The 18,926-nt window shown below is 32.8% G+C and overlaps 3 protein-coding genes across 8 annotated transcripts; 2 read left to right on the forward strand and 1 right to left on the reverse strand.

Annotated features, from left to right (window-relative positions):
- The first annotated feature begins 3,225 nt into the window (after positions 1 to 3,225).
- LOC127265800 (ras-related protein RABB1c-like) lies at positions 3,226 to 7,140 on the forward strand. Its single transcript, XM_051295791.1, has 6 exons — positions 3,226 to 3,492; positions 4,132 to 4,271; positions 4,507 to 4,589; positions 6,124 to 6,328; positions 6,456 to 6,524; positions 6,914 to 7,140. Exons 1-6 carry the CDS (start codon positions 3,447 to 3,449, stop codon positions 7,004 to 7,006), a joined length of 636 nt encoding a protein of 211 aa, XP_051151748.1. The 5' UTR covers positions 3,226 to 3,446; the 3' UTR covers positions 7,007 to 7,140.
- Positions 7,141 to 8,588: 1,448 nt separating this feature from the next.
- LOC127265801 (NAD(P)H-quinone oxidoreductase subunit L, chloroplastic) lies at positions 8,589 to 10,154 on the forward strand. Of its 6 annotated transcripts, none has more exons than XM_051295792.1 (6): positions 8,589 to 8,746; positions 8,873 to 9,105; positions 9,219 to 9,384; positions 9,451 to 9,539; positions 9,623 to 9,717; positions 9,850 to 10,154. In XM_051295792.1, the coding sequence occupies exons 2-6, from the start codon at positions 8,926 to 8,928 to the stop codon at positions 9,995 to 9,997; spliced, it is 678 nt and encodes a 225-aa protein (XP_051151749.1). In that variant the 5' UTR covers positions 8,589 to 8,746; positions 8,873 to 8,925; the 3' UTR covers positions 9,998 to 10,154. The 6 variants fall into 6 exon arrangements, with proteins under 6 accessions (XP_051151749.1, XP_051151751.1, XP_051151753.1 ...); XM_051295794.1 differs by having other exon boundaries at positions 9,454 to 9,539; XM_051295796.1 differs by having other exon boundaries at positions 9,219 to 9,347; positions 9,438 to 9,539.
- Positions 10,155 to 11,130: 976 nt separating this feature from the next.
- On the reverse strand, positions 11,131 to 17,751 carry LOC127265803 (uncharacterized). The gene is made up of 22 exons (XM_051295799.1): positions 17,558 to 17,751; positions 16,672 to 17,235; positions 16,359 to 16,573; positions 16,200 to 16,292; positions 15,932 to 16,066; positions 15,719 to 15,837; positions 15,405 to 15,569; positions 15,078 to 15,183; positions 14,514 to 14,619; positions 14,316 to 14,426; positions 14,040 to 14,203; positions 13,834 to 13,951; positions 13,528 to 13,752; positions 13,259 to 13,449; positions 13,019 to 13,186; positions 12,816 to 12,921; positions 12,593 to 12,730; positions 12,344 to 12,502; positions 12,054 to 12,260; positions 11,772 to 11,966; positions 11,619 to 11,690; positions 11,131 to 11,506 (listed from the first exon to the last, which is right to left on the reverse strand). Exons 1-22 carry the CDS (start codon positions 17,603 to 17,605, stop codon positions 11,357 to 11,359), a joined length of 3,555 nt encoding a protein of 1,184 aa, XP_051151756.1. The 5' UTR covers positions 17,606 to 17,751; the 3' UTR covers positions 11,131 to 11,356.
- Positions 17,752 to 18,926: the final 1,175 nt, after the last annotated feature.

The following is an 18,926-nucleotide window of genomic DNA, read 5'->3' on the forward strand; positions in this document are numbered from 1 at the left end:
CTTAAGTAAAATGGTCATTTTGACCGGGATCGAGGGAGTATATTTTTATTAATAATGGTAGCCATGCTATAAGTAATTTTGATTTCAAAACATATACTACATCCTTCCCGTAAAAAGAGTAACGTTTACTTTTTACACAGTAAATTTTTTAATATTAGTATTATATTAATTTATAGTAAAAAAGATAAAAATATAATATAAAAGTAACGATATTTGTGTAATACAGTGAAAATTATAAGAGTATTAATGATGTTAAATAAGTATTATATAAAAAATGATAGACAGAGGAGTATTTTTTTTTTTTCAATTAAAAATATTTTGAAATTTCAAATGTGTTTAATTGATTAAAACCTATGTTTAGGTAGGCCGACTGACTTGCAAAATTCAACAGCATAAAGATACAAATAGCATATTATTTAAATACAAGTAACATATTCTCTCCGTCCCATTGAAATTTACTATTTTTTATTTTCATCTTTTCCAAAACAAGGTTATCATTTCCTAACTTAGTAATTGTACTACCTACTTCACATAATAAATACTCTTTCGATTTACAATATATTACACAAATGTCATTACTTTTATATTACACCATACTAATAGGGATATTTTTGTTTTCTTTATTACAATCCAATATAATATTAATATTAAAAAATTTACATGCAAAAAGCAAATGCCACACTTGTTGCGGGACGGAGAGTAGGGCTGTTCCTGGGCCTGGGCGAAAGGGCGATCGCCCAGGGTCCAATCTAAATTGGAGCCATTATTTATTTATGTTATGTATAAATTATTTATATATAAAAGTTATTTGACATTAATGTATTAGTACAACAGCATGGCTTAGCGGTTAAGTTTGAATTAGACAAAGTTAATATTAATAGTATTATTCATATTTTGCATATAAAAATATTAGGAAATTTCTTTTATTTATATTTTATTATAGATAAAAAAAATATATTATTTATACATATTTATGACCTCTAATTTTTGTTTTAAGATTGTTAATATTAATACTATTATTGATGTTTATCTAAAAATTCAAAAAAAAATTATTTTATTTAATAATTTATATTTTATTATAGGTAAAAAAAAATCGGAGTAGATCATTTATATATATTTAGGAATTTTTTATTTTTGTTTTAATTATTTTTTTGCACTAAAAAATAATAAATATTAGACAAAATTATTGTTATTATTATTAGACAAAATTATCAATAACTCCTTTATAATTTTGAAACTCAGTATAATTACTTTAAAAATGGCATGAACCCGTTGTTCATTAAACTCATTATTATATTTTTTTTTTACTTTTCATCTATATTTTTTTTTTGTATAGCAGGGTTTCATATAGCATTTTTTAAAATATAAGGGAGTTTTACGCAATTTTTAAAATTTATACTAGAAAAAATATTATTTTTAATTTATATTTTATTATAGGTAAAATATATATTATATATATATATATTTAAGGGTCCTAATGTTTATTTCGCCCCGAATCCTTCGAAAGTCAAGAACAACCCTGGGAAAGGGAGTATTAAATGTTAAATAAAAAACCATGATTGTGTATATTATGAATAAATGATAAAATGAATTATAAATTGTTAATTTCTTTTTTTTTTTTTACTATTACACTTGTTGTCCATTTTGTTAATATAATAAAAATATATTACATGAATTAACCCATAAGAACAGAAGTTTTGGGTCTACCTGTTACACACATTGGTACATACATTGGTATTAAATTTGGTTGCAGATTTAACCATCTATAGGAAATAAAAATGAAATGTTTTGTATAATATATATATATTATTTTAATTTTCTTTTCTTTTATTGTAATTTTATTTATTTATATATTTATTAAGTAATATTATCATTTTAAGTATGTCTAATTTTTAAACTATTTTATTTAGTTACAAAAAAGCATTAATACATCCGGAAAAACAACTCCAATACCAAATTTGTATTCTTATTTATAAATTTATCAACTATCATTATATTATAATACAATGGTTTTTTTTTTTTTTTACATATAAATTATGTGAAAATTTTGTGTTTGTTCACATTCTATTTTGAGAATATTGTAAGTAGTTAGTACTATTTCTTAAAAAAAATGAATATATATTGTAAATAGACAGATAATATTGTATGAATAGATGGTAAAGAGACAGAAAAAATATAATATATATTTTTATATATTTTAGTTGTTCACAAAATTAATTTTTAAATATAAAATATTATTTTTTATATTAACAATATAATTTTTTATACTTTGATATAAAAAAATAAATTCACTAAAAAATATAAAAATAAAAAAACCGAAACATATCCAACAAAATCCATTCTCCCAACTAGGGATGTCAAGGGGGCGGGTTCGGGACGAGTTCTGCAGGCCCCGAGATCCGCCCCGCTAGAAAATATTAGGCTCCGAGACCCGCCCCGCCCTGCTTCCACCCGGCCCCAGGATCCGCCCCGGGATCAATCCGGCAAACCCATTTTTTTAAAAAATATATAATAATAAATATTTTTTTAACAATCGAATACTAAAACAAATAGCATTAAAAGAAAAAAAAATCTAAAAACAATTAAAATACTGATCCATAAAAATAAGATAAATAAATAAATAATATATTTTTATTATATAAATATACATATATTAGGTATAATAATTTTAAAAAATTATTTGGAGCAAACGATTAATTGAATTTTATATTTAAAATTATTTAAGTAAAATAAATAATATATTTTTATTATATAAATGTACATATATATTAGTTATAATAATTTTAAAAAATATTCGAGTTCGGGTCCGGGTTCGAATTAGGACAGATTTTTAGTAAAATTCGTAACCCGCTCCAAACCCGGCCAAATTTAAAATTTTAAATCCATAAACCGTCCCGAAACATATTATTTAGATTCGAACCCACCCCATTAAAAGCTAGTCCGGGGCGGGTCCGAGGCTAACACGCCCCATTTGACATCCTACTCCCAACCAATTCTTTAAACGACTTAAACGGGATTCCGTTGAAATAACTCTTACTTCGTTAGATTATAAGTATTTTATTATTATTATTATTATTATTATTTTATTTTTATGATATCCGATTTATTTCTTATCGAAGAAATTCACGAAGGTCAGAGTGTCCATTAAATGAACCATCAAGATTTCTCCAGCTAAGCAAGATCGACGGTTCACAACAGTTATTGAAATACGATTTCCTCTGAAAGTGAAACCACCTTCAATTTTTTTGCTTCCATTTCGAATCCTCTCTTCCCACGGAAACGAAAAAAAGAATCAACGCGGAGGAAGATAATGCATTGTTTGATCGAGCGGCAAGCCGATCTGCTGCTCCTTGATTGATTCATTCGATTGGGTTTTTCTGATTATTTGGATTTTTTATTTTTCAAATTTTGATTCCTGGGTCGGTGGAATTTTATTTGGAGAAAATATGTCTTACGCTTACCTCTTCAAGTACATTATCATCGGTGACACAGGTAATTGGTTTTTCAAATTTTCAATTATGTGATTATAATTTAATACGCTTGGGATGTATGATTCATTGTGTATTAGGGTTTTGGAAGCGACGGTGATTACTTGTTGCGGAGTTTCATTTGGTTTTCTTTTGATATGTGACGTATAGATCCGGCTCATGGATTGCTAGGATAGTTTCTGGTTCAATTTCACGGTTTCTGCTATTTTGAATAAAAATAGAAGTCGAGGCTGCTATTTGAATGGAAAATTATGTAAGGATGAATACAAATTAAGAGAAAGTGAATGATCTGTGTAGAATAATTTCAAAATCATATTTTGATTTTGTTGAAGTAGATAGGGATGGTGATATCTTTCTTGGATTGCATATATAGGGGATATTGATGAACAATAACATTCATTATTATTATTATTATTATTTTTAAGGTAAATATTTGTTTCAAATGGAATTTCAAAAGAAACAATAGTGAATACTGGGGTATGTTTGTAAGGACATTGTTCTCTTTAAGAAGTGTTAAAGAGAAAGAATTGGATATAAAACACCTATGTTTTCTTATGGTTGGACAAATTTTCGCAAGCTTCGAGATGTTGTATTGAAATCATGAACTGGATGGAAGCATTCATAAGTTTGAACTTATTTACAGGTGTTGGAAAATCATGCCTGCTTTTGCAGTTCACGGACAAACGGTTTCAGCCAGTGCATGATTTGACCATTGGTGTTGAATTTGGGGCTAGAATGGTCACAATCGACAACAAACCGATAAAGCTACAGATTTGGGACACGGTTTATCTTGCTTTTACATCTTATCATTATGTTACGATTTCTGTATTTCCAATGTATAGAGTTCAACACAAACTTGCATGTGCCAGTAACGATTGATTTTGTCAGCATGTGGAATCAGTTGGAGTGCAGATGAAATGGGGCAAAAATTTCTTTATTTCTTATTGCTTTATTTTTATATTTTTTGTCTCCATGTTTTTCTAATGTGAATGACATCTTTGGTTACTCCTCATGTCAGGCTGGTCAAGAATCATTTAGGTCTATTACAAGGTCTTACTACAGAGGTGCTGCTGGGGCGCTTCTCGTTTTTGACATCACGAGGTATGCATTAAATAACATTGTCAAATGATTAATTAAAACTTGAACTTAAAAACAACTTTCATTCACGTGGATGTGCTTCTGTATCATCAATTACTTTGTAAAGAAAATTTATGTGGCTGCAGGTTCTTAATGTCTTGTTTTGTTTTTGGAAGGTATTCACACCATAGTTTTTGAATACCTAATTTTATTCACCAAGTGAATTTCTCTTCATTTGAATTAAAAATTGTGGAAAATTCATACCCATCCAACTTAGTTGCTTCAATTGACTTGCATAATTAACAGCTAGATTGTTACCTGTCCTTGGTTCTGATTGATTGTTATGTCTATCAAGTAACAATTACAGCAATTGAATTGAGACCCTCACCTGAAGCCCCTATAATTTATCAGAGTAGCACCTCAATTTATTGTATGAGGTTACATGTGTGAACTATACAATCACCATAACTAAAATACTATAAAAAAATGCATATACCCTAAAATATGTAATAACTCTAAGTAGTGCTCCCTAAAAACATCTGTTTCAGTTAGAAAAATAGAAGCAACCTTCTTGTATGGTTCCTGAGACATTGAATGTGTTCTTGCTTGAGAGCTTTTATAAAAATTGCTATACGATCAGTTGGTTTGAGTGGCATATCAAAGAGAGTTAAGCTCTAGTATTATGATACTAGTGTAAAAGGAATAATCTCTTATATTGTGAAAGACACCTTAATACCAAACAAATAATTAAACATATCTACATATTTACACTTGTTGAGCATGAAACTGTGGTACGCAATGCTAGACTTGGAAAACAAGCCGGGCAGTTTGAGTTCCAGCATGAACTTAAGTCAATACGCATCATTTATTTATTTATTATGAAGTCAACCAATATAATCTTTCAATTCATTGGTGCTTGCTGGGATAATTTGAATTACAAACTGAATGAACGATATTAGAAGATAATAAAGTTATGCAATGATGTTGTTTTCTATTATAGATATATGTTTACTATATATCTAATATTTTGTTAATTAGTCCTGTAGTATTCCCATTATCTTAACATGTTGATACACTTTTCATAGTTATTATTTTTTGTCACTTCAATATAGTGCTTAATTACTACTCCCGTTGTCCCAAAGTTTTCTATGTCTACTTTTGGTATCTTATTTTAGGTGGTATAATTTTGGTAGTTTTTATTTAACCATTTTGTCTTTACTTTTTGTTTGGAATGATTTTATAAATTGTAGTTAAAAGGGTAAAAGCCGGAAAAATTGGATATATAGAATGAAAAGTTGCAAATGATACATCCCAAATTAGAAATAACAACAAAAGATTTGGAATGGAGGCAGTATTAAATAGGCAGCATAGTTTACTTTCCAATATGTTGGATGCAATTACATTAAAGAAATCTTCGTCAAAGTGAAATGACGCTTTTTACCATGATTCTTGGTGACTTTCATATATTTTATGCTTGAAGTGGTCTTGAAAATCTGCAGTAGAATATACTTTGCACAAAGTAACATTTTCATGTAATCTTAACTTTTCTCTTATTCAGGAGAGAAACTTTCAACCACCTTGCAAGTTGGTTGGAAGATGCAAGACTACATGCGAGTCCAAATATGACGATAATATTGGTTGGAAACAAGTCTGATCTGGCGCACCGAAGGGCTGTCAGCGTTGAGGAAGGGGAGCAGTTTGCTAAAGAACATGGATTGATGTACATGGAGGCTTCTGCCAAGACAGCTCAAAATGTTGAGGAGGTGATGATAAATTTGTCTACTGTGTAAACTCTATTACATCTTTGTAACAATCAGCTGAAGTTTGAACGCCATCTACTATTTACTATCTCCATAATTTCATTCTGCAAATATATCATGCCTGTTGCAGGCATTTATAAAGACTGCCTCGACCATCTACAAGAAAATCCAAGATGGAATTTTCGACGTGTCTAATGAGGTCAGTTGATATATGATAGTGCCTGCGGTATTCCTAAGAGTTGCATTGGTTGTAACAGTCACAAGGGATTTTAGTAGTTGTAATTGTGTTGATGAAAGTAATTCAGAATAACAATTAGGAAGATATGCTCCAAATGAAAAACTTGCCAATATTCTAAATCTAAATTAATTTTAGTACAAAAAAATTGTGCGGCCTTTTCCAAAAATTCATTCATGTCATGTAGAAAGGATATGGTTACCGCGAGCATATTTATTGCAATATTTTGTCTTTGAATGTTGGCCTTCTTCCCCAGTTTGAGTTGGATCCATTTTTATAAAAACACTGACAAATATTGATGCTGCATTTGCTGATATATATATATATATATGTGTGTGTGTGTGCGCGCGCAGACAAACGGGATCAAAGTTGGATATGGAGGAGTTCCCGGGCCATCGGGAGGGAGAGATGGTGCTGCTGCTCAGGGAGGAGCCTGCTGTAGCTGAACACTTGCATTAACTTTTTCATTTTCAATTTCAAGACTTCTATAAACTTCTTAATACATATATAGTGTCATATTATTGCTATACTATAATTATCTTAATGAAGTCTTCATCTTAATTTAATTATTACCCTTCTACTTATTGTCTACTTTAGATTTCATTTGTGAAAATCTGCACAAGTTTAATTATAACATGTGAGATGTATATTTGATACTTTTGCTGCTAAAAAGGAAAGGGTTGATTCTTTTCCCCTAGCTGTTTTGTTAAGGATAGATAAATGGTCAGATTCAAAAATGCTACTTGAAATTCCCCTTTACCCTTCCCACAGGCATCTTGTTTAGGCTCTATATGGATACAAAATTTTTAATTGCATTTCAATGATATTATCGATCTGAAATTTCAACTATAAGTACCCCCACCGTCATGTCGTACATAGTAAGTAATATATATTATATATACTATCATAGCATATTTATGACACAATATATGTTATACTCCCTTCGTTTCGGCGTTTGCTTTTTTCACGTAAATTTTTTATTATTAGTATTATATTGGATTGCAGTAAAAAATACAAAAATATCCCTATTAGTATAGTGTAATATAAAAGTAATTACATTTGTGTAATATATTGTAAGTTGAAAGGATATTTATTATGTTAGGTAAGTAGTACAATTACTAAATTAGGAAATGGTAACCTTGTTATCGGACGGACAAAAATAAAAAATGACAACGTTTCAATGGGACGGAGAGAGTATTATTATTTATAATATGATATCTTATAACACAATATGTAAAAATATGTATTGTTATGTTAATCCGATTAAATTAACCAATTTGATTGAGTTAGCATATTAACAGTACACATGTACTTAATGTTAGTGAATCGTGGATGCTTTTACATTCAATCAGAATTTTACCTGTTGTATCTTGCAACTATAAGTATGAGTTAGTGAATAATATGATACCCACTTCCACTTCCATTTACTCTCTCCATATCACTGCATGCCCTCTTTCTTGCATTTATCACTTATATTTATAACACAATAAATATCTAGTATTATATATTATATATATACCAACATGATACATTTATATGTATATATACTTACTTATATATATAATATATACAATATATAAAATAATGGTCAGAACTGTAGAAATCTAATCTTATAATAATTTCACAACAGTTTATTATTTATTGTTTTTTTAAATATTTTCTTTACACTTATTTTCTTGTTTATAGTTTTCATCTGAAATTGTTTTCTCTAATTATATATATATATTAAAGAATACAATTCTTTCGATGTACAATTCTGTTTACATTATAGGAGAATATATATATATATATATATAACTAATGTAAAATTTTTACAAAAGCAAGATTAATTATGTACAAAATACAAAATTCAAAGATTACTATATTATATAACCACACTACTACAGTCTACAGAGTACTAAGACCGATTCTCAAACTATAACTATAAATATGTGATTAGCTAAAGTGTGGAAGAGAATCATATATATATATATATATATATTGCATTGTGTGGACGATAATACATGTCTCTCTATCCTCAGCGCTCGGCATCTCTCTCATCATATAATATATATATATATGTATGTATATCTTCGCCTTCAAACGTAGTCTTGTTTGAAAGCTGTATATTCCCCAAATTGAAGAATCGTCAATCTCCATTTCTGAACGGAGGAGACCCAAATTAAACAAGCAGACGTCGTCATCAGGCAAGCACCTGCTGCTGCAACTACCTACTGCTTCAGTATTACAATATATATATATATATTATATCTGTTGATGGTAGGAAATTATTGAAATTTATACTATCCACTCGTTCGTTTTGCTGTTGGTAGATAAGATCAGGTGGATTATAACGTTGTTATGCGTGCTGAGCCTGAGCCTGAGCATGAGGATGAACATTAGTATGAGCATCCCCAAGGCTCTGCCTTCTCTATCCCAAATCCATTTATATATTAATTATTCTAATTACCAATCAAACCCATATCCAAAGCCAAGGGCTCATCTCGCCCACCATTGCAGCAGCAGCAGAAGAATGCAGCATCCCAATTACAAGTACTCGATGCAGGTTTAATTAATTCATGTATTTAAACTAACTAGCTAAGCATTCATTCATCATCATACTTATAGGATCCATCCTGTTCTCACCTAATTAATTATTATAATATATGATTATTCCAGCAGCAGCCAATAGCAAATCTCAACTCAAACCAGCACCTGCTACCTCAATTTGGAACTGAGAGTCATCGTTGTCGTTCTTTGCCACTTATTCAACTACTTGGAGCAGCTGCAGCAGTTTTATTGTCCACTGTACGTACCTACCATTCAAGTTCTTCTTCATTAAACAGTAAGTAGCATTAATTTACTATTGCATATATATATATATATATATATCGGCAGCAACCTGCTTTAGCAGTGACAGGTGAGAACTATGAGGAAGATCTGGTGTGGGTTTTGATCCAATCTGGGATTTCAGCTTTCTTATACTTCATCCTATTTCCAGTGAGTAATCAAGAATTAAGAATTCCTTCATTCATTCTATAATTTTACACTTGATGCATTGATTAATGCAACTGCAAGTGCAGCCAGTGATTATGAATTGGCTTAGAATCAGATGGTACAAGAGGAACCTGGTGGAAATGTATTTTCAGTTCCTGTGCGTCTTCCTCTTCTTTCCCGGGTCAGTCACTCACCTATACCCACCCACCTACCTGCATTTCTCTATCTATCTATCTATCTAATATATATATATATATATATCTATCTGTCATCTAATTCATGTATTGTATATCTGTATTATAACATTCTGCAGAGTGCTGCTTTGGGCGCCATTTCTCAACTTCAGAAAGTTCCCAAGAGATCCATCCATGAAGTACCCATGGTCCGTACCCCAAAACCCTTCTCTAATCAAAGGTGGATTCCGCAAATATCCATGGGCTCAGCCTGAAGACTACGAATGAATGACGACAGACGACATTAATTCTCACCATGCACACAATATATATATATATATTTATACACTACATTCTCTCCATTTTTTTTTCTTCAAAATACTATTAGATTCTAACACTTATTATTTTCATATACAAATCATATCTAATTACTATTTCAAGCTAACTGCGAACCTGATATCGATGAGATCTTGTGGACTTGTCTACCCGTCCATCTGCATCTCTATATTCTAGTTGCATTATGCCTACGCGTTTGATGAAGTTGTCGTCGCTACCATTACCCACTCACTATGTCCTATCTAGACACTAATTTTGACGTATGCATAAAAAGCCATGGATAGACAACTTATATGTGTTCTTTCACAACATAACCAACTATCTTACTTGAAGAACCTATTTGTAAGCATATAGTGTATGATCGATAAAGATATGAAACAACCTATTCCGAAGATATTGTATCGCTAAGAAATTAAACAATTAACAACTACATTAAACTACAAAGCATTAATTCATTGTAAGCCTACTAAGCTCTTTTGAACATTAGATGATTACGTGAAAACACTTTGAGTTTTGCTTTAATCATTTGGATACTTGATCAAATATTGGAAATTCATGTTCCAAATACTATCTTGATCGCTTGACAGACTACTAACTTGAACTATAATTACTTAGAATTTCGAAAATGAGCAAAATTTCGCTTGAAATGTGACATTTTCATTCAGATTTCTTTATTGGCCTCTTAGTTCATCTCAAATGGATAATATTTTGATAGACTTAGGAAATACTATTTACAGTTAATAGATTTGAGTAACCCTTACAAAAGTAAAATGTATTAACTAGTTTGTTTGATCATTTAATTTCATAATTTTTAACTTGATCTGTTTATGATGAAATAATAAAGTACGAAGCATGAAAAACGAAATAAACCAATACACGCTAAATTACATGGAAACCAAATAAATCAGAAAAAATATGGAGCACTTGAAAATTCTTAGCTATGAAAATTTAATAAATTGTTGGAAATTTAATATTTTATCTATTTTTTGGCAGCATTTTCTCCATTTAGAAAAAAACATTTGTGCAATATAGGAAATGAGGAAGATAACAGCAGTAAATGCAATGAAGAAGTCGTCCGTCCAAGAAACATCAAAATACTTTTATTTTGAACATTATTGTTTTAAAAGAATGAACATTCTACATACAAAAAGAATATAATCATATATATGAATGAATCTATTTCATGCCTACTTGCACTGTAAATTATCAAACACAGAACTGGTTGTCTCATAAACGACGAGCACGGCAGCGACAGCTAAGAGAGAGACAAGTAGAATCGACAAAGCAAGAAGGGGTTTTTGATTGCATTACCTAAAAGTATATGTATGATGATGACTCCATCCTGTTTCTTGACAAAATGGATCGAGCTTCAGTGATCGATCTTGGAGGCTCCAGATCCTTCTCTTGCAAGGCATTCCCGAGCAATCTCTGCATCTGAGATGCATATATATCGTCCAGAATCTAAACAAAACAAGTAAAAACATGTTATGTTCACAAGCAATCATCTCATATGGTACATTTAATTAAAATTTTTCGAATATTGTATTGTGCCTTACTATAAAATTATACTTACTCCAAGGGCGTGGTATGATCCGGTGTACCACACTCTGTTCTCCTTTCTTCCTTCAAGAAACTTCAGCACAATCTGAATAACAAAAAAATCGCAAATGTTTACAACATAAAGTGTTTTCTAAAGGATTATAGTGGTTAAGGGGATTAGGCTTACTTGTCCCATTTTATCCCAGAATGCACGACATGTCGTGACAAATATTTGGCTTGTAAAACATTCGTGCAAGTTTGAGATGCATTCGGAGAGCTGTGTACTTAGCACCTGCATTCGCTCGCGAATCTGAGCTTCCCCATCGGCTTCTTTTGTATCCTCCAAGATCCTCTGAAGACGGGTGCTCCGGTTTGCTAACATCTGCAGCATCAAATACACAATGGCATCACTTTAGAAACTCAGTACACAGTATGTAATGTTAAATTTTTCGAGGAAATTACTGCTTACATTGTTGGTGAGCTTGACGACTATTGCTTGAACGTAGTTCTTATATTTTGTCCGCAGAAAAACAGTTGTTGTGTTCATTTGCTCTCCGAAAGTAGTTTTGCTGTCTTCATTCAAGGGTAAGTAAGATGCCCATGACTTCAATTTGTCTTCGATCCTACAATGCAGCACGTCCAGGATTCTCTTCATTGTGTTAAGAAAAATCCCCAGCTGCCACAAACCGAAACAAATCATGAGAAAGGTAATGAATTGTTACACACAGCATTTGTTGAGTCGATGAGAAAAGACCGAACCTGGCTGGGAATTGTATAATACGCAGTCGATTGTCTCCTAGCCAATTTTTGGACCTGCATGCCAATTTTTTTCGGGATGCTATCTTTGAGAGGTGTCAAAATGTCGTGGTATTGCCTTTCCAAAGCTTTGATGATCGCCCTTTCTATATTTGCAGCAGCCTATTTCAGATAAGGAAAAGATTATACATCTAGATTAGACTGAAGCATTTTAAACGAATAGTGCTTATAGATTATAAAAGGACAGCTCACATTCTCCAAAATAAGTGTATACTGAGGCCATCGATTGATCACTACTTCATATTCGCCAAGCATTCTCGTCATCTTTTCAAACATTTCCTCAGCAAAGGGCGAGGTTGAAAATTTGGTGTACACACCTGACCAAGGAACCTGAAAGAAGAATCGACATTAGCCACCAAGTTTGAGTGATACTTTTGTGAGCTGAAACATATAAATGATAATCAAGAAAGCAAACCTTCTCTGCTTTGCAAAGATCGAGTAATGTAAGTTGTAAGTCCTGTATCCAAACCATGATGTAGCCGTGGTACAAATCTCTGGAGTCAATGCCGCCTTCGACAGGACTAACCACATCGAAATTTGCATATACAGTTATTAGGAAAACTTGAAAAACATATTTACATAATTAATGAGTGAGACTGAACTGAGAAAAATGTAAACCTTATATTCCAAAATTCCAAATTTCTCTCGAAGTCTGACATTGCAACAAGAAGTTCATTCACATGAGGCGTTGGACATGATGGAGGCCAGGCAGCAAGAAAACTTTTCAGTCTCCCGCTCAACTCCGTGCTGTAAACTGCTGAGGTGACAGCAGACAGATCTATTGAACTGAAAAAACAAATAGATATGCTTAGATTATGTGCTTTCTGCTCTCATCGGCATCTATTGTGTTTTAGGCACCTGGGAAAAATGTTTTGCTCGTGGATCTTGATGTCGATACAAATTTCATTGGTAAGGTTGATGCAGAGATTTTTCATCTTCAAATAGGCTTTGGAGATTGTGTCGGAATCCATGACATACCCCTCAGAGTTGCTGGACACGAACTCATCTGTCTCCATCATGTGCTTTCGACATCTTCTCATTGCTGCCATCTGGAAACATTTATCTCAGTAGTAATTTGCTTGGGAAGAAGAGACATTAGAAACATTTTAGCATTGGACCAGACTTACCTGTAGATATTTTCTCAACATAATCTGAGCATCTTGAGAAAGAATGTCGTGTAGAAGTGTGTATACTTGCACTGCAGGAGCTAGTGCTGGCGCTGCTGTTTCTGATACCGGAGCTGACATATTGGCTAAGCCTGTTGGGGAGTCTTCGTCGAGTGACTTGTAATTCTGAAATGCTTCTGCAAGAAGTCTCTCGACTTGCATCTCGCAGTCTAACAAAATACTTTTCTGTCAACAGGTCCATGGGTGAGTGGCCATTATAAGAAAGTGCAAGCATAAGGACGATTTGCCGACTATCATGATACTTACTTCTTGTCTTGTCAAATTTCTTTCGCTTCTCGCCTTAATGACAGGCACGAGCAACTCGTGCAAAAGTTCCAAGCAATCTTTTGTAGGAGTTGCGACGTTCATGACATAAGAGAGGTATCTATAAGGAAATTGATCAAAGGGAAAACAACCTTAAGATTGACTCTCAAAAATTAAAGAATTGAAACTCACAAGTATTGACTGTCTACCTTAGTTTAGTGTAAGAGTCGGAAACTCCGTAATAATCAGCAAATTCTGTGAGGATCCATTTCCATGGCCTGTATATACGTAGATTTCGTGCATGAAACTGTTGTGCCCTCATGGCGGCCTCCAGCAGTAGATCATATGCTAATGTCTCTACGATAGTACCGCTCTATTAATTTGTGCAACAAACTTTACATGTGAGAATGTATGTCAAGGACATATTCAAAAATTTCAAGACAAGACTCAGGAAGAACAAAGATCGCAGCAATGCAGAACCAAACCTTCATAAGCACGGTTTCATCATTTGTAAATGTGCTTCCGATGGAAAGTAAGACTTTCCCCACACAGTCATGTTCATTATGATTGATTGGCCACCAACGGACTCTGTCATTCTGCGGAGATTCAGCTTTGGTAAGAGTCAAGAAATGCTTCCAGATAATGAAGATAGTATCTTCTAAAATAAATTAAAGTACGCTTACAGGGTTTTCAGTCAGTGAAGAGATCGGAATTGCAGCACATCCTTGAACATTTTTCATTGCATCCTGGACTTCGAGTATAAGAGCATCTCCTTGGCTCTCCGGGAAACTGAAACTCAAAAATTTTTCTGGTTAATTGCTTTTAGTGCATGAAGAAAATTGGCTCTAGCATTTCTTGAATGTATAAATTGATGCAATGTCGGTTAAACATCAGGTAATGCAAATGGTGCATACAGGCTAATTATGGAGCATGAAGTTTAAAATACGGTAAAGGTCAATATCCAACATACATACGAAAAGAAATAAACAAAGAACTATGTAAAACAGTTGAAGTAATGTCAAAACATGAGATGGAAAAAAAAAGCACATATCCACGCATAAATTTTAAAGAGTAGCAATATTATGACAAGGAAAATTCTACACTCAAATGAGCTTAAATGGACTCAGATAACTCATGAATTTACCAGAATGCTTAAGGGATAGCTTCTAACGGTAATGATATTGCCACTTAGAGCATCTGTGCAGTATAAACTTGATCTGGTATGAATCATGGGACTACAAACTTACAAGTCATGATATTCAGAAGTTCCAGGTCTAAGTGAGATGGCAGAACTTGCTTCCATTTCATTATCTTCAGCCAAACTTTTCAGGTGAATCATGCACGATAGTGATTCTGTTAACAGATTATTCATAAAGCAAATAGTCAAGTCAATCTGCAGACAACAATTGTATAAACATTTTATATTGATAAAATGCAAGACAATTTAGTTAAGAAATTGATCCTGAAACAAGACACAATTGATCAATTCAAGGAGGATATTTGGAACATATCATCGTCCCTGTTGCGTGGGAAAGAAGGGTCAATTAAAAGTTCACTTTAATGAATAAGCTAACCTTCACAAGGCAACAAAAATGAGTGCCGCTTTAGAGAAGTGATCCTGTGTTTCACAATTGATGAAACATGTCGGACATACTCAGCCCCAGCCTGCAGGTAAATTGCACCTCTCATTGAGTTTGTGTCCTTGAGCTTTCGCCGTGGTATGATGCGAAGTTTTTTCACTGCATAACAAAAATCTATATTACCAAGACATAACAGAATTACATATATATTTATATATATTGCAGTTTTTCTGGAAGAATTTATGTTCTATCATGGCACATTGCACATGGTAATGTGAAACAATGAACAAGGGACAAAAGCTATACACCTTCCACTCTAATCTTCCCAACATTCCTTTTCACTTTTGAGGTCATCGACTGTTGTTCCATGTTCTTGTTGTCCCCTTGAACTTGTTCACCTCGAGGTTGGAGTAAGAGTTTGTGCAATCTAAAAAGAGAAGGTTATACGTGTGATTAGCTTTAAATCATCTGAGAATATTTTGCTGATCATGGATGGTGGAAATGCAAGTTGAGAGGCTTACCCAAAAGCATTGCGAAGGAGCAAGCACTCATCTTGCAGAAATTCTGGAGCTTCTGCACAGCCTCGTGCCCACGAATTTAGACACAAACGAATGCAAGCATCATAAGCCACAAGTGCTTGCCATGCATTTTGACCGCTGTCAGAAAAATAAATAAATAACAGATGACATCACATATTGGTACATGTACAGTGATTTAATTTCCAGCATGACTGATAATTAATCATATGTGAAACGATATAATGCAATAATAAAGAAATTAGGATATAACCTGGCATTGTAATAGGGCACATGGCTGAGTGAATTTCCATGGCTGACAGGCGGCGCAATATATTCGCTTTCCTCAAGTGTTTCTTCAGCATCCCTACAAAGAATGGCTGTCAAGTTACTAAACAAAAGTGAAGCAATAATTAAGCCAATGCAGTCGTACCTCGCGGGCACTTCTGTTTCAGCTTTTGAAGATTTTTCACTTTGCCCCGGTAAAGCCTTTTCACAAGAAAAACCTTGATCTGGTTCTTTGTATCGAATGTCAATGTTTCTCCCACTTCTTCCCTCTGAGTCATCTGGTGCATTTCCCATATCCATGAAAGGCGGTGCACTGGGAGTTTCAAGGTCGGCTTCACTAAGTACACCAGCTGGAGTGCCCTGCATTGCATAGACGAAACTCTAACCATATTAACTAAACTATCTAATTAGTAGCTATGTGAATTCTAATAAAACTTAATAAAGTAGATGATACTTACATAAGCACTGTGAGGTTGATTTTTCTCATACAACCGGCAGCTTCCACCCGAAACTGCACTGCTAGGCCCGAATCCTCTTGAGCTCCACTCACCTCCTCCTCTAAACCTTCTTAAACTCCCGGGAACTTCAACCCGGAGGTCAGCTTTCAATGGCCCCCTATTTATGGTAGATTCATACTTTCTTTCAATAACTTTTGGTCTTGAATTATGATAAAACATTTCTTCTTCATAACCCTTCGTTGCAGGCCTATCCACCACCATATCTTCATCCTCATCATCATCCTCGTCGGAGTTGTTCCTACTTATCTCATCCGACGCTGATCCCACACTCTCGCTCTCAACCCCACCAACATGAGTGCCATCATCGGATTCGGACTCATTTTCGTTGCTCTCAACACTTAGGGTGACAGTGTTGAGAGGTTTAAGTAAACCAGAATGGAATTTTAATGGAGGCAGAACATGTGAGGATGTGTATGTACTCCCTAATGGCGATCGAGGAAGAGAGTATTTGGGGTAATTCTCAGTCAATGGTGATCTAATCTGACACTGTTCAACATCTGAACCCTGCAAGCAAATTAAGCTCATTTCAGTAATGCCAGGAAAATTAGGTCAAAATTCAAACTTCAAAAGAGCCTTAAATCAACTCTTTTCCTCAATCTTCCGCTATTTGAATTTCATTAACTTGTAAATTAGGGATTCTCCTCTAGGGCTTTGATGAACTAAATAATAACACAATTTCCCAAAAATAAAAAATAAAAAGAGTCGAAACAAACCAAAGGTCGTAATAAGCTCTCAAACCACAGCCTTCCCCATCCAAGTAACATCATAATTTACATCTTCGATTACATTTCACGCTTTCATACAAAAATGGGTCTGAAACCATTACCTTCTTGATCCAGTTGATAGCGTTCTCATCAAGCCCTTCAGTGAACATCGCTTATCACCGCAAACGAAAAAGAAAACGAACAGGTTTGGGGAAGAAGTTTGCTTCTGCGTTTCCCTTTTCCTTTTTCTGAGTGAAATTTTGAGAGAAGGCGTGAGACAGAGAAGAGAAGGAGCGTAGTCTGCTGACATATGAACTGAACTGGTTATGAAAAAGAAACGCAACGGCTAGTTTTGAAATGCGAAGGGGTTATTTATTATTAAATATATTATATTTAACACAAGGTGCTGTGCTATGTTGGTTTAATATTAAGGCTGCATCTTTGACAAAAATCTTCCAAATTTTGTATTTTTGTATTTTTTTTTAATAAAAATACTAAGGAGACAAATGTTCAAATTGTAGAAATTTCCTTAGCTCATAACGGTGAAGAGCTGTATTAGAGCAGTAATGTTAAATTCAAGGGTGAACATTAGTGGGTTCAGTTCAAATCGGACCGAATTTTAAATTTGATTTCCGATTTGTAAAAATCAAAATCGAAATTAAACCAAATTGTAAGATAAAATTAAATCGAACTAAATTAATTCGATTCGGTTCGGTTTAAAATCGAAATACCAAATTCTTTGAAATTCTTATGGTGATGTTCGAGCTTATTCATATTTATTCATCTTGCATGTATTCAACAATTTATAAATGAGTCAAACGATGAAATACAAATATTTGAAAATCAAAATTATAATATATACTATAAAATATAAATTTTATTTTATTTAAAATTTAGTTTTTTCGAATTTTTTAGCTTGAAAATTGAAAATCATAATCGAATTGAAATTCAAATTTATAAATTCAGTTTTAAACCGAACCGAACCGAATCAATTAACTAAATAGACTAAACTGATCTGTCCGAACCGAAAGAAAATTCATTTTTTTCGATTTGGACCAACCAATGCTCACTCCTAGTTGATTTTAGATTAAAAGTTCGAAACTCTTCTTAATAACAAATTTTTCAAATTTTGTAATTTTTCTTAAAAGAGACACTTCATCCATCCCAATGTATTTTTTTTTAGGTTTTGTAAGTGGAAATGCATAAGAAGTAAAGTTCGAATCTTTATTAACAACAAACCTTCCAAATCTTGTATTTTTCTCCATCCTAATATATTTTTGAAGTTTAATAAGTGAAAATACAAAGTAATTATACGTATTAAGTTAATAATATTTTAGTAATAATGTATAATTACTTAGTAAAAAAATAAAAGTAATAACAAAGGAGTATATTTTTTATTCACAAAATAGCTCATCACATATTACATTAATACGAAGCTCAAACTAGAATTTCTTAAATCAAATACATCTTAAATAAATTATAAATCTTACA

This window comes from Andrographis paniculata, unplaced genomic scaffold (assembly GCF_009805555.1).
Source record: "Andrographis paniculata isolate CXL003 unplaced genomic scaffold, ASM980555v1 Contig74END, whole genome shotgun sequence".
NCBI classification, from domain to species: domain Eukaryota; kingdom Viridiplantae; phylum Streptophyta; class Magnoliopsida; order Lamiales; family Acanthaceae; genus Andrographis; species Andrographis paniculata.

Coding starts and splice junctions, on each gene's coding strand:
- LOC127265800 (XM_051295791.1), top strand. CDS start 3,447: ATGTCTTACGCTTACCTCTTCAAGTACATTATCATCGGTGACACAG. Junction 3,493..4,131: donor CATTATCATCGGTGACACAG/GTAATTGGTTTT, acceptor ACTTATTTACAG/GTGTTGGAAAATCATGCCTG. Junction 4,272..4,506: donor AGCTACAGATTTGGGACACG/GTTTATCTTGCT, acceptor TCCTCATGTCAG/GCTGGTCAAGAATCATTTAG.
- LOC127265801 (XM_051295792.1), top strand. CDS start 8,926: ATGAGGATGAACATTAGTATGAGCATCCCCAAGGCTCTGCCTTCTCTA. Junction 9,540..9,622: donor TATACTTCATCCTATTTCCA/GTGAGTAATCAA, acceptor CTGCAAGTGCAG/CCAGTGATTATGAATTGGCT. Junction 9,718..9,849: donor GTCTTCCTCTTCTTTCCCGG/GTCAGTCACTCA, acceptor AACATTCTGCAG/AGTGCTGCTTTGGGCGCCAT.
- LOC127265803 (XM_051295799.1), bottom strand. CDS start 17,605: ATGTTCACTGAAGGGCTTGATGAGAACGCTATCAACTGGATCAAGAAG. Junction 16,574..16,671: donor ATCAACCTCACAGTGCTTAT/GTAAGTATCATC, acceptor TATGCAATGCAG/GGCACTCCAGCTGGTGTACT. Junction 13,450..13,527: donor TGTTGAGAAAATATCTACAG/GTAAGTCTGGTC, acceptor AAATGTTTCCAG/ATGGCAGCAATGAGAAGATG.